General features: G+C 40.3%; 1 protein-coding gene across 4 annotated transcripts in view; it reads right to left on the bottom strand.

Moving 5' to 3' along the window:
* Positions 1-667: 667 nt before the first annotated feature.
* The window catches only part of pcdh17 (protocadherin 17), a 57,032-nt gene continuing 44,745 nt past the window's right edge, over positions 668-12,954 (bottom strand). For all 4 annotated transcript variants that reach the window (XM_018683778.2, XM_018683776.2, XM_018683777.2 and 1 more), the window contains exon 5: positions 668-5,524. In XM_018683778.2, the coding sequence (XP_018539294.1) occupies positions 4,827-5,524 (698 nt within the window). In that variant the 3' untranslated portion in view covers positions 668-4,826. The remainder of the gene's footprint in view (positions 5,525-12,954) is intronic.

Below are 12,954 nucleotides of genomic sequence, written 5' to 3'. Positions count from 1 at the left end.
CAAATAGTATATGAGGGAGGTCACATCTGCCACTGTCAGTGCGTGCTCCACTCTGAACATCTACCACCTAATAGCCATAAATTACGAATTAAACAAACCAGATCTGAGTGAGCAAATGGAGGAGCATGGAGTATATCTCTCTAACCACAGGCCAGTGTTGAAGAGACTTCAAATTGGCTTATAAATGCAAATCTAGCTGAAGGGTGGAGTGCAACATCTTATCTGAGAAAAATTAGTATACATAATTCCAAACCCAATTTATTTGCCTCTGAGCAATTAGAAGAAAAAAAAGACACACAGCATGAGAAGTAATCTTTTGTGTGGTGAAAATGTGAGCTAATGTGATGAATGAGGGAACCTTTGCCGAAAGCAAAACTTGAAGTCTGTGTGTGTGTGTGTGTGTGTGTGTGCTTGAGTACGAGGTGCTTGCATATGTGCATTTAACACCAAAGAAGGCAATTGAAAAAGACAATTTTTTATCTCTTCCAAACTAAGCTGGCCCTGTGAAAGTAAACAATGCAATCCTATTTGATGAGGCGAAATTGGCCGCGTAGATGCTTGAGAGAAGAAAAATATCGGGTGAGGGAGGTTATCTCTCAGGATATGAAAAATTAAATCAAATCCATGACTAGCTATTCCTCAACCAACTCACACAAGGACAAGAGCAAACATTATTAGTAATTGCTTTTTTATTTGATCTTTTCATCTTTTTTTCAGATAGATCACAATGAACACAGCCTTTAGACAATAGCAGTTGAAATAATCCATACAAATGAATGTCCCTGGTCTTTTCACCAGTTGCCCATTGTAGCGTGGAGCCCTATGCGATCAGTGTGGGCTTGGGGGTGAGGGGACGACACTGACAAACATCGGGTGCTTGTTTTAACTAACCAAAATGGCATGTAGTCTCTATGTGTGTGTGTGTGTGTGTGTGTGTGTGTGTGTGAAGCAGTGGTTGTCTGAGTCCATGTGCACCTGCATCAGTGTGAGTCAGAGACCAGAGGCGGTTAGCCACATTCAACAAGGCCCTGTCCTAATCACTTGGTAAAACCAACAGTCTCAAGTGGGCAAAAAATAACCCACTCTAGGTTTGAATAATGCACTGCCAACAGTGTATGATGCCAACAGTGTTTAATTAGACAATAATGAGAGGCCTTACATTACACTAAATCTCTGACTATGTGTTGACCTCAGCAGCAGCAGCCGCTGCTCTATTAAACAGCAAATAGCCTGAGAGGGGGGCCATGGCTTTAAAGAACACCTTCTATCCACTGGACCCAGCTCATTTCCTGCCCACAGTTTGTGAGTGTACAGACAGCCGCTGGGCCTGTGGAACACCATTAGAGGGGACAGAACTTTAAAATGTGCCTGAACTGTGACAGTGACAGTGTAAAAGACAGAATCCTGGGGTGACCTCTGCACTTTGTTTTAATTAATGACTAGATAAAAGAGAGACCACAGCAATAGAGCTTTAATGTGAGTTGGGATTAAATCTATAGTACACAGGTAAGAGAAATTAGATAAGAGGAAAGGAATTGTTTTGTCAAAACAATGAGAGCATGAAAGCAAATCAAGCACATGCACACACACGCACAGTGTAGAGAATGCTTGATCCAGCATGAAGACTGAGCGCAATGAGATAAAAAAGAAAATAAACCATGAAGACAAGTGTGGAAGTATCACATTTGTCTGGGTAGTGTTTTGCCCCCTCTTTCAGCCTTTACTTCACCTTTAAGAGGCTATGCATTTAAATAAAAGGCAGTGTGTTGCTGAAGTGCCCGGGTGTTTTTGTATGTGTGTGTGTGTACATGCGGGCATGTGTATTAGTATTTTTTGTTAGAATCACAGTTGCAGTGAGCACTTCTAACAGCGCATTTTAACTGTTTGTAAGGTTTGTATGATGTGAATGTCAGGCTTGCTTGATTTATCCAGATATTTGAGAGAGATAACAAAAAGTCTCATTTAAAAATAACCATAAATATTTTTCCTCCTCTGTCAAATCCTCCAATCCCTCTCTAACAGCCTCTGCCATCTCCCAGGAAAAGAGCAAGGGTAAACTGAAACCAAATTCTTTACAGACAAAAGAGCGGAGCAAAGGAAACAGATCCTTTGCTCCTCAGAGGTGAGAAAGCAAACAACTGAAGAGAAAAAAAGAAAATGAATAGTGATGTAAAAAAATGTGGCAAGTAGGTAAAAGATATAGCAGTATGGCAGAACGACAAGAGAATGTCCATGTATGTAGCTCAATTAAGAAAAAGAAACAAAAGAAGAAACATCAGAATACTAAGATGTGACATGTCTGCAGGATAGAATGTGTTAAATCAGCTGTCAATATTCCAACTCAGCTCAGATTCACTTTATACAGTAAAATACACCAGAAGCCACATGAATGTAAGTCACTGTTCCCTCTCATGGCTGCATCTTACATAGATTTGGTGATTGTGGTCACATTTTCCAAAACACATCAAGTCTAATAGCCTACTGTTCTGCGTATTTTACCGAGAATATTAGAAAAAGCACCTCCCTCTATTATTTCAGAGAGTGGCCGAAATGTGCCAAAATTTTCAAAAATAAATGTCTGTTTCATTTTTTTTAAGAAAGCCTGAATGTGAAGACACTTGGTTATATAAACCGTCTACCTAAACAGCTAACACATCAAATCCAAAGTAACTTCAGATAGAATTTCAGATGTCAAGTTTCTCTGCAAAGTATGAGAATTCTAACACGTATTGAGAAGGAGTACATACATAAACAACAAAGACTGCTGAAAAAGAACCTCTTTTGGTCCTTTATAGAAAATGCACATTCTGGTGGACCAGGGCTTTATAAGCAGTCACAAGCTCCACAGATACAACAAGCTCTCCGCAGAGACAGTAAGGCAGTTTTATGATCACCAAGGAAACCACTCCACTTTCCATATGGCAGGTTTCTTTTTTGGAAAGAAAGTAAAAACATAATGAACACAAAATACGCATACTAGTTATTGTTAAAGAAAATAGCTGCCCTGTAAAAATTTGCTCAGTAAAAATATTCAAACTGTTATCATGTGGTTGTTGCTTTTTGTTGTTGGTTTGAATTGTATTCTAGATCAGCTGGCTCATTAAGCTTTCAACAGTTATTGTATTTGATCCAGCTGGATCTCAGGGTAAAAAGAGGCGACATCTCAAAAGCACTGAAGCCAGCCTGCAAAGATGCAGAGTAGAGAGGAAAAAAAGACCAACAAAAACCCAAACTAAAGCAAACTCACAGAGTTCGACAGCTACTAAGGCAACTTTTGCCAAATACAATATAAGCCCATGTATATTGCAACACAACTATATATTAATTTAATAAAATACACAATATAGCTTTTGTACACATAACAATTTGGCTCAAATGCACAGAAATTGCAGTAAAATCAATAAAAATATGTCAATTTTTTGATGTAAACACATCTAAATTGGATACATTTACACATATAATGATATTATGTATAGTGATAATGTGAAGGGACATTTTCTTGTTTATTTATATTTTTGGATATTTGTCTTCTAAACAATGGCAGTGTCCTTTGCAGTTCTTTGAGTTAATACCGCACTCTTCACCTTAACTCTAGGACACTTTTTGCTGAGATTCCTCATTTCTTTTTTTCTTAAAAAATGTATAAATATTTTGTTAATATTTGGACACTATACATGAATTCATACATATAGTCATCTATATAATCATATAGATATCATCTTTTCACAGTTGAGGAAAAATGTCCCTTTTTATACAACTTGTGATTGCCTTAAGGCATAGTCACACACACATGATAATTCACTGTACACAAGGGACTGAAAGCTGATGATGTACATGTATAAGACAATTACACAGATGGCAAGTTGTGTGTAAGCATTAGTGTGTATATGTGTGTGTCTGTGTGTGTGTGTGTGTCTGCGTGTGTGTGTTTTGGGGGCATCAGTGCATGTGAGTGTGTCACCATGTGTAAGCGTAACAGTGTAGCGCACATGTCTAAAATTGGTGTGTGCAACTACACCAGTCAGCAACATGAACATTTAAATAGAGGCGTGAGAGAGACACAGCTTACACATGTGGCTACAAATGACAGGTGAAACATGGTTACACTGTTAATAATTCTCCTTCAGTGGAGCATTACAGTTGCTCCAACCCCAAGTCCATAACCAACCCCTGTGAGCATACCCCCTGATTAACCAATCTCTTCATGTTCAGATACAGGATCCATCACATATTAAACACCTATATTAAAGTCAGAAAAGATAAGGTTGTTTTGTGTATTTTGGTCATTCACTGTCCCAAATAGATTAGAATTTGTTTCTCTGTTTCCACATCGATTGTCATGTCTGACCATAAATAGTCCTTTTTCATTCAGTTTCTATGGCCATCACACATAACAGAAATCCGCCTACACACACTTAGATATGTAGGATTTCACGAGAGACCATGAACAACACACTTATGAGCTGGTGGGCACTTAGATAATAGCTTGCGAGGTGCCAGAGGCATAAGCCTCTGCAATTTGCTTAAGAATCCAAAACAAAAAGAGTTTATAAATTCAGCAGAATTCAGATGTTTGTTACTAGTTCTTTTTTGTTGGTAGGGATCTTAGCACCAAAACTGGTGCCAAATGACTGACATAATAAATGTTCCCATTGTCCATCCAGTGTCAGTACTTTTCAATGACAAATAGAGTGAAAAGAGCTCCTTTCATGAGAGCCATTCAACTTTTTGATTTGTTTTGGTGACAATTTTGGCAGGAGAGTTTTTGGAATAGCATCCTATTCCACTCTCTATCTCCCTACTTCTTTTTGTTGCAGTCCTTTGTGTCACTTCCTGAGTGTGCCGGTGGCCTCACTTCCTCTGCAGTCTTGCAATAGTTTGTCGATGTCTCTCACCACCTGGTCAGCATCCATTCCGTCACGGTTCGCGTTGGGCTCCACCTGCTCCAGGACACACTCCATTTCACCTGTAGCCTCTTGGCTGATCCTGGAGCGGGCCTCGGCAAGCACCTTGGCCACTGGGTCTGAGGGAGGCAAGGGTGGGTAGACCCCCTGGTCTCTGCTTTGTTTGGTTGGTGACAGGTACTGACCATCAGGAGGCCCGTAGTGGCCAGAGCAGGTGGCAGGAGGAGGTTTGCCTTCAGCCCCATCAGCTGGGCTTTTGACTGAAGAACACGGAGACATGGTGGAGCAGCCCTTGGTGGGGCTGCTAGAGGCTGAGGGTACCTCTTGGAGCAGTGGGCTGAGGGCACGTTTTGCCTTCAAGTAGGGCTTGACGTTGGCAACCAGAATGGTGTGGTCACGCCTCTCTTTTCCAAACGTACAGAATGTTTTCTTGCCATTGGGGTTGACAGTTTCGTAGGTCTCTGTCTCAGGCACAGTCTCCATCCCCGCTGGCACAAACATATTGTTGCGGTAGTCAATGCCCTCTGCCTGGTTTCCTCCAGCAGGGAACTGGGGCATCCAGCAGCGGTCAGAATGACCCAGTACTCTGCACTCCTCCGTACAATTCACACAATCCTCATCTGCAGATAGAAAGAAAGGGAGGGAATAGATGGAGAAGAAAGAGATATTTATGTCAGTAGTGAGCACAGAATAGAGGAAGACCACACAGTGAGAGGGTAACAGCATCATAGTACTATTATGAAACTGAACTGTACAAAGAGTTGGAGCCCAAAGTTAGGGAAGTAGAGCCAAATGAAGTGATGTAAAAAGGAAGAGCCAGCTAAGGATGTCCCATTCCAAACACACATATAAATGCATGGACATGTGCATGCACGCACGCACACATACACACACACCTTTCCCAGCGATTGGGGGACACCTGCTAGCATTTTCCAAAGCTCTGATCAAGGGGATGGCAGAGCATACAGAAGGGATGGAGAGGGAGTGAGAGAAAAACAACAGTTGAGGTTTGGCAAAGGCATAGTGCCGTTATCATAAATTCATGTCAGTGGGCTTTGAAGCCCTCCCTAGACAGAGAGGCTGTGCCAAATGGCTTGTGCTTCTTCCCTATGTGTTTGTGCCTGTTTATTTGTGGGCTCCTTGTTGTTGTGTGTGCACGCATGTGTGTATAAGTGTGAGTGTGTATTCCCCTCTTTCATCTCTATTCAGAAGGATGCACACTCTGGCTGATTATGGGAGTGTTCATGCCTGTGTCAAATGAATCCAGAACTTGGTTAAAAAAAAAATAAAATAAAAAGAGGAGCACATTTTTTTCTCCTCTTGGGCGTGAAGTGAAAAATAGAAAAAAGGAAGAAAAAAATGGAGCATCTGTTGTCCCACAAATGGAATTTTTCCATTGGCCGGGTAGGATGAAACCAAGAGAAAATACAAACAGAATCCTAACAGTAAAGACTACACAAATGAAACTGGTTCCTTGTTTCTCATCCCCAGATTTGACAGTGCAACATACCGTAAATGGTCATTTACAACAAACTCTGGTGAATGGTTTTAAAAACACTGATTGTGTTTCAAGTCTGGCCCTGGGCCTTGCATTTGTTGCAACTGCCAAATGGGCTAAAAGGGACAATTTGCACTAGTTACATGACCCATCTAAATATGCTGCCTTCACAACCCTGCGTCAATAATTCTATTAGTTAAAGAAGTGTAAACTTCACAAGGTGCAGGTTAGACAAACTCAAGAATGCAATAACACACCTGCATTTCGCTCCCCAGTAAAATCCAAAGGTTGCTTGCACAAGCTTCTAAACAAATGCAGCAGCTAAGACTAATTTGCATATTGGTTTTGAGATGTGTGATGCATGCTCTGCCTGTGTGTGGAGCCAAACGCTGCAGACAAACACCAGCTTCTAATTCCTTATAGCAACACAGCGCTTGCTTGTTTGCGAAAACATGACACACCAAACTGCAACAGAACTGAGGCAGCTTTCTTTGTTGAGAGGAATTAGGCAAGTATATTCATGGGAGCTTAATTTCTACATTATTGATGTTTGTATAGCCCAGTGAAAGTGTCAGTAGCTCAAGTGGTATATAGTGATATTTGAATTAATCAGTAAAATCCAAGCTTTTATAATAATAATAATAATAATAATAAAAATGCTTGTTGTCACCTTTCACTTCCCCCTCCGAATATCAATAGTTTAAATCTTGATTACTCATGATGAAGCTTCATCCTTAAATACTGAATATGGGATGAAAAACACATTCATTTTTTTTATTTTAAATGAATGGCATTTATCTTCCTGTAACAAGCCTGTTATGGTTTGAAGTCTGAAACCAACATCAGTAGGTGGAATTTTGACTAATATGTTAACACAGGGATTGAAAATGTTCTCTTAGGCTTTGTTTTAGAGGCAACTTTAAGAGTTAGAATGAGGCTATTCAGAGCTACACAGCATTTCTACTATCATTCTCAACCAAATGTGAGAAGACAACAACATTACTGTTAGGAGCTGTAAAGCCACCCCATCAGTTCCATTATGCAATGCATGGGCCTCCACAGCATGGCGAGAGTGCTGCTTTAAAGACCACAAACTTGGGACTAATACAATCTTTCGTTGATGCGAATGAGCAAGCAGAGTGGATGTGCTTGAGTGCACTTGGCTTGGCTGTCTTTGCCGTGTTGCGGGTCAGCAGCCTAGATTCCTGAGAGACTGTCCTCCTAAGCTGTAGAGATGAGCTTAACACTTCACAAATGTTTGAAGAAGCCAAACAGCACTGGCAAAGAGAGTCTGACATTTTCCATGTCAGGGCAGTCATCTGAGGAGGAAATAAGGTGAGCTGTAGAGCGAAAGCCAGTCCAGTCTGAGATGGACTCCGTTTAAATGGCTGTGGGGGCGAGTGAATGCATTTGACATGAAACAACTGAGCAACGCGTCAAAGCACCAAGATCGATGATTCGGTCGAAAGCTTGTACATAAATAATACAAACCTGAATACACTTTCAAACCAGAACACGCTATTACTGTAATCCATCACCAAACCACAAAATATAAACCTGACATGTTACCAAGCTTAACAGCTAGACAACCACTGCCTTTCACACAGCCGGCTTGCATGCGTTCCAGACACACACAATTAACTTGGCCCCTACAATGTCTTCATGCTCTCAGAGGTGATTGTCCATTCACCGTGTGCATATTAAGGCATAAATAATCCATGCAGACATATTTCCCTCTATTTAGTTGGAGGAAACCTCTGATAGATTATTCATGTCTCAGCTGCATGTTCAACCTTGAGGCGTTCTCCTCATATCTATGGCTAACAATATGACATATGAGAGCAAGGGTGACATTCATCTCTCTCTCTCTCTCTCTCTCTCTTTCTCTCTCCTGCTCTCTCTCTCTCTTCAGCATGGCTCCACCAGCTCTCTGGGATGGGCAACAGAAGCCTCCACCAAGGATACATTTGCCTGTGATGATTTGGCTACCGGGGGCATGCACAGTCACTTCCTCTGCAATTTCTTTCTCAGTGGTGTGTATGGTCCAAGATAAATTACACCGATAGATACACTGAAACAGGTGATCATTTATCACATTTTGATTCATCTCTGTCAATGACTTGATATGGTACAATGATGAAACACTACTAATCTGCACTATTCATTATTTGTGAATACATCGTAAATCATTAAGAAAAAGAATCACATTGCTGAATTACAATGCTAACTATATGCTTTCAAATCATTTTTATGTTTTATGTTGGTATCCTGTTAAGAAAATGTCCTCAATCTATCATGGGATTATTTTTTCATTTTCGCAACATCATTGCTTTTATGTTTCGGCTGAAATGACAAAGTATTTGCTGTAAAATCAAAACCTCAAGATATCAATCTGTGTTTACAACAGGGACACTGCATTTTTATCTTTCTGTGTTCACTCTTTTATCAAGTTTGCAATCTTGGGCACTGATATTATAAGGCTAAAGAAAAATGTGTCCTTACATCTCATCTTACATACAAGCCTTGAAAAGGACAGTACATCTTATAACCAAGCTGGCCTTGAGCCAAATGGGAACAAATAGGAAAAGACAGGGGACGAGGCAAAGATATGCAGCGAGAATTTTATATTACTCAGTAAAAAGCATGACCAAAACATCAGAATGAAAAGAAGAGGCTAGTTCAGCTTCAGTTTCAAGTGTCACAGAAACTCTGATAGAATTGCCCAGTCAGGATTTGAGCACAGTCGATGTTTGTATCTTTGCAGCCCTGTTGTAGACACTTGACTTGAATCCCTGATTGAAATCAGATATTTATTACATGTCTATTGCCAACAAAAAGTTTAATTAACTCCACACACTCTTTTGTACTTGTGGAGCCTTTTTTAACAGTGAGCAGCCAGAGCTATCTTACTACCTCTGGCAGGGTTAATTGCCTTGCTTTAGGGCAGAATAGCAAGACTGGGTAACAATGAGAGCTAGATAGGACAGCTATGTAGCTGCCAGTTATCTTTACTGCTTAAGAGCACATGAAACAGATATAAAAGTAGCAAAGCTGCTCTAAGAAGTCCTCTGAGCAATGGCAAAAGGACGCACAGTGTCAAAGAAACATTTACCAATTCTGAAAGACCTTTCATTCAGCAACACTGCAAAAAGAAAGAGAGGAAGTAAGTGATCCTGGTTCACTGTTTTATTTGTCAACATCATATGATGCTGTGTCTCCTAACAACACCCAGGGTGAGATAGGCCAGTAGAAGAAGATAGACGAATGAAGGATTTGTTAATTATTTTCTTGGCCAATGTGGTGCCTTATCTAAAATGTAAAAATCAGTCCCTACATGAATCTTTTTAAAGTGGCTGGGACCATTTTAGAGGCAGTTCTCGAGGAATAAAATATGAATAATTAGAATGAATAATTTCAGTGATGAATTCTATTTAAAAGCAGAAAGGAACATCTAAAACAGTGTGCTATGACTGCCCAATGTTATTAAAGTAAGGCATGGACAGAACAACAGAGAACTAGATATATTATGCATTGAGATAGTATATATATGTCTGTATATGTATGTTTCATTATACATAACAGTGACTGTGCTTGCATGAGTTAATTTATACCTACAACTTAATATTTCTAACCAATCAACAGAGATCAAAACAAAAAAAAGTAAATTCATCTGTGACACAAAGACACAATAAAAGGAGGATAAACTATTTAACATTGTTCTTAATAATTTTAAGAATATTGTCTAAACAAAAAGTCTGATTTACAGTGTTGTCCTTTCTGCTTTCTGTTAGTTGCATGCCCCAGTCTTGAGGATCTAGAGCACTGAGCCTTTGTTGTATAGTTATGGTGGATTTAGAACAGAAAACTATTATTGGTATCTCATTTTTCAACCTACCCTTTTCTAATACTCCTTGAGGAGCACCACACAAGTGCAGATGCAATGGAAAATACACAACAAAGATTCTGAGGGTGGTGGTACATACCTGCATGGACATACACCCCCCCAGTCACACACACAGACACAGACACATACTCAATATCCATTATCACAACTCTACCTGATATGATTCACAACCCAGTGTCCACTGTAAAATGTCAAGATGGAATGAGGTTGATATTAAAAAACTCCAATAACCCAAAGAGGTCAGAAACAAAAAAGAAAAATGAAATTAAAAAAAAAGAAAGAAAAAAGAAAAAGAAAGAAATTAGAGCAGGTAAAGCCAGTGGACTACTAAATTATGTGTTCTGCTGGTAACCATAATAAACCAACAACACTCTCATATCCTGAGAGTTATTGGTATCATGAAAACCTTGTGCAGCTATCTCAGGATCACAGCGACAGTGAAGGTACTTATTCTACTAAGCCATAAAATACCTCTTATCACTTTCTGAATTATACAAAAATGCCCCTGTGTCTTCCTTCCAGAAAAAGTCTTTTCCTAAATTCACACCTAATTAATGAGGGCCACAGGCCACCAAAAATCACACACAGGTGAGCAAGAAGGCAAAGGGCCCCCACTTAACATAGACTAGTAGAAAGTAAATGGTCACCATTCCTAGAATCCTGAGTTGTTTTTCCTTCCCTCCTCAATTTAATTTTTCAAACTTTCAGGGCGGAAGCTTTCAGTATCGTGCGTGAAGGATGTGCACCTAAACCTGTGAGTGTAAAAAGTGTGCCTGTGTATCAGTGTGTGTCATAAAGCATGGTGTGATTTCCCTAAACACCCTTTTCTCCCTCCAGACGCCTGCCCCCCTGGCCCTACATGCCCATCCCTCCTCGCTTTATTACCCAGCCCTGTGATTAATGTCCCTCTGTCACACACTGTGGTTCGAGGGGAGGGAAGGGGAGGAGAGGGGAGGGGAGGGAGGAACCAAGAGAGATCTGTGCACACACGCTACTGCTTGCAAAGAAACAGCAGCAGTTCAAAAATAAGATGTAAGAAAGTGAAAAAAGCAGCAACAATTTAGCATCCATCACTGTTCTGGTGAATCATTTCATCATGCACACCTGGGTAGTCATTAAGCAGCTCTATGAGCTACTAAAGTAGCCAATGTAGTAGCCAGATTGGAGAATGATTTGAGATAATGTGTGTGATTGCGTTTCAGGTTGTGTTGTGGTGAATATCCCCCAACCCACCGAAGGTGGACAGGAGGAATGGCAGCTGACAAATTGTGCGGAGCATCTGTGACAGACCATGACTGCACCTGTTCACCTGAGGGAGCTCACAGTGTGTGTTTATATGTGCATGTGTGTGTGTTATTGTGTTTTTAATCTCCTCGCCTACTGCTATCTCGCCCAGCTGATCCATGCAGCCCCCCTTCCCCTGCCCACGTTCTCAGCCAATCAGGGTGACTAAATATTTGAACTGCACAGATGAGAGAGTCTCCACTCTGACTGAGCATAATGTTTAGTAAATATCTTATGACTTTTCGGGTCGCCAGTGCAGATAGAATTTCGAACTTTGAGTCTCACAGAGTGTGCCTCAGAAATTCCAGATTTTGTTTTACTAAGAAATCAGTTTGCAAGGTAAAGTGGAGAGGTGATTTGTCCTGGGGCCATAAGCAAATGAAAAAAGAAAAAAGAAAAAAAAAGTCAGTGGATATGCTATTCGTTGTTGAGGTAGATCTTATGGCTGCCACTATTTGAATTTGTGGAAATTAGTCAAATTCGTATAAAAGCACTGCTGTTTTATTATGGAAGTCCCTCTGTTATGTATTCTGTTGTGAATTTGGTTTTATCATGACACAGGTCCATAGAGATCAGAATGTTATATTTCTCATCACTTCTGATATAGATCCAGTTAGGTTATACTCCTTTCTCCTTACACAGTATTGTTATGCTGAAAATGAGATCATTACTCAAGTGTATTACTGCATCTAATAATGTTATGGCTCTAAAACACAGTGGTGCTGGGAAAGCAGGTTATTCTCTACAGCTACCTGGTCTGTTTTGCCAACATCATTTCAAGAGGCTGCAGTGCAATAGTATTTCCATGAAACTGCTGTTTTGGTGTAGTCATAACAGTTTGCTGTGGGACCTGCATTTTATACGGGCCCGCTGCTCTGCTTGAAACCTATCAACAACAGTAAATGGTTTCAGTGGTGTGATTTGAAATGGTAATTCAGAGTAAACTGCAGTTTTAAATACATTTATCCCTTTTTTTCTGGTAAAACTCTCATTATCTAGGAATATCTGATGTCCATGTCATCGAACAACAATGTAGCTGTATCCATACGAAAAAAAAAGATATTCTATGTTAAATAGTTATTTAGTGAGCAATTATTGATTCTACTGTGAGTGTGGTTGCGTGTTGAGGGAATAGATCTGGATTACTTTGTGCAGTTGGTGGCTTTGCACAAGTAGAAGGATACTTCTCCTCAGTCTAATAGCTTTTATCACAGTGGGAGGCAAGAGAATACCGATGCATAGCAGGAAATGCTTGGCAGCAGCAGTGGGGGTGCCCGGTGGCTGGCAACGCCAACACTGAATCAAGGACATATATCTACGGATCAAACACGTCCTCTCTTCAGGCGTTCCCTCACAAACTGCAG

This window comes from Lates calcarifer, linkage group LG2, assembly GCF_001640805.2.
Source record: "Lates calcarifer isolate ASB-BC8 linkage group LG2, TLL_Latcal_v3, whole genome shotgun sequence".
Classification (NCBI taxonomy): domain Eukaryota; kingdom Metazoa; phylum Chordata; class Actinopteri; family Centropomidae; genus Lates; species Lates calcarifer.
This window is presented reverse-complemented; position numbering and strand designations above follow the sequence as displayed.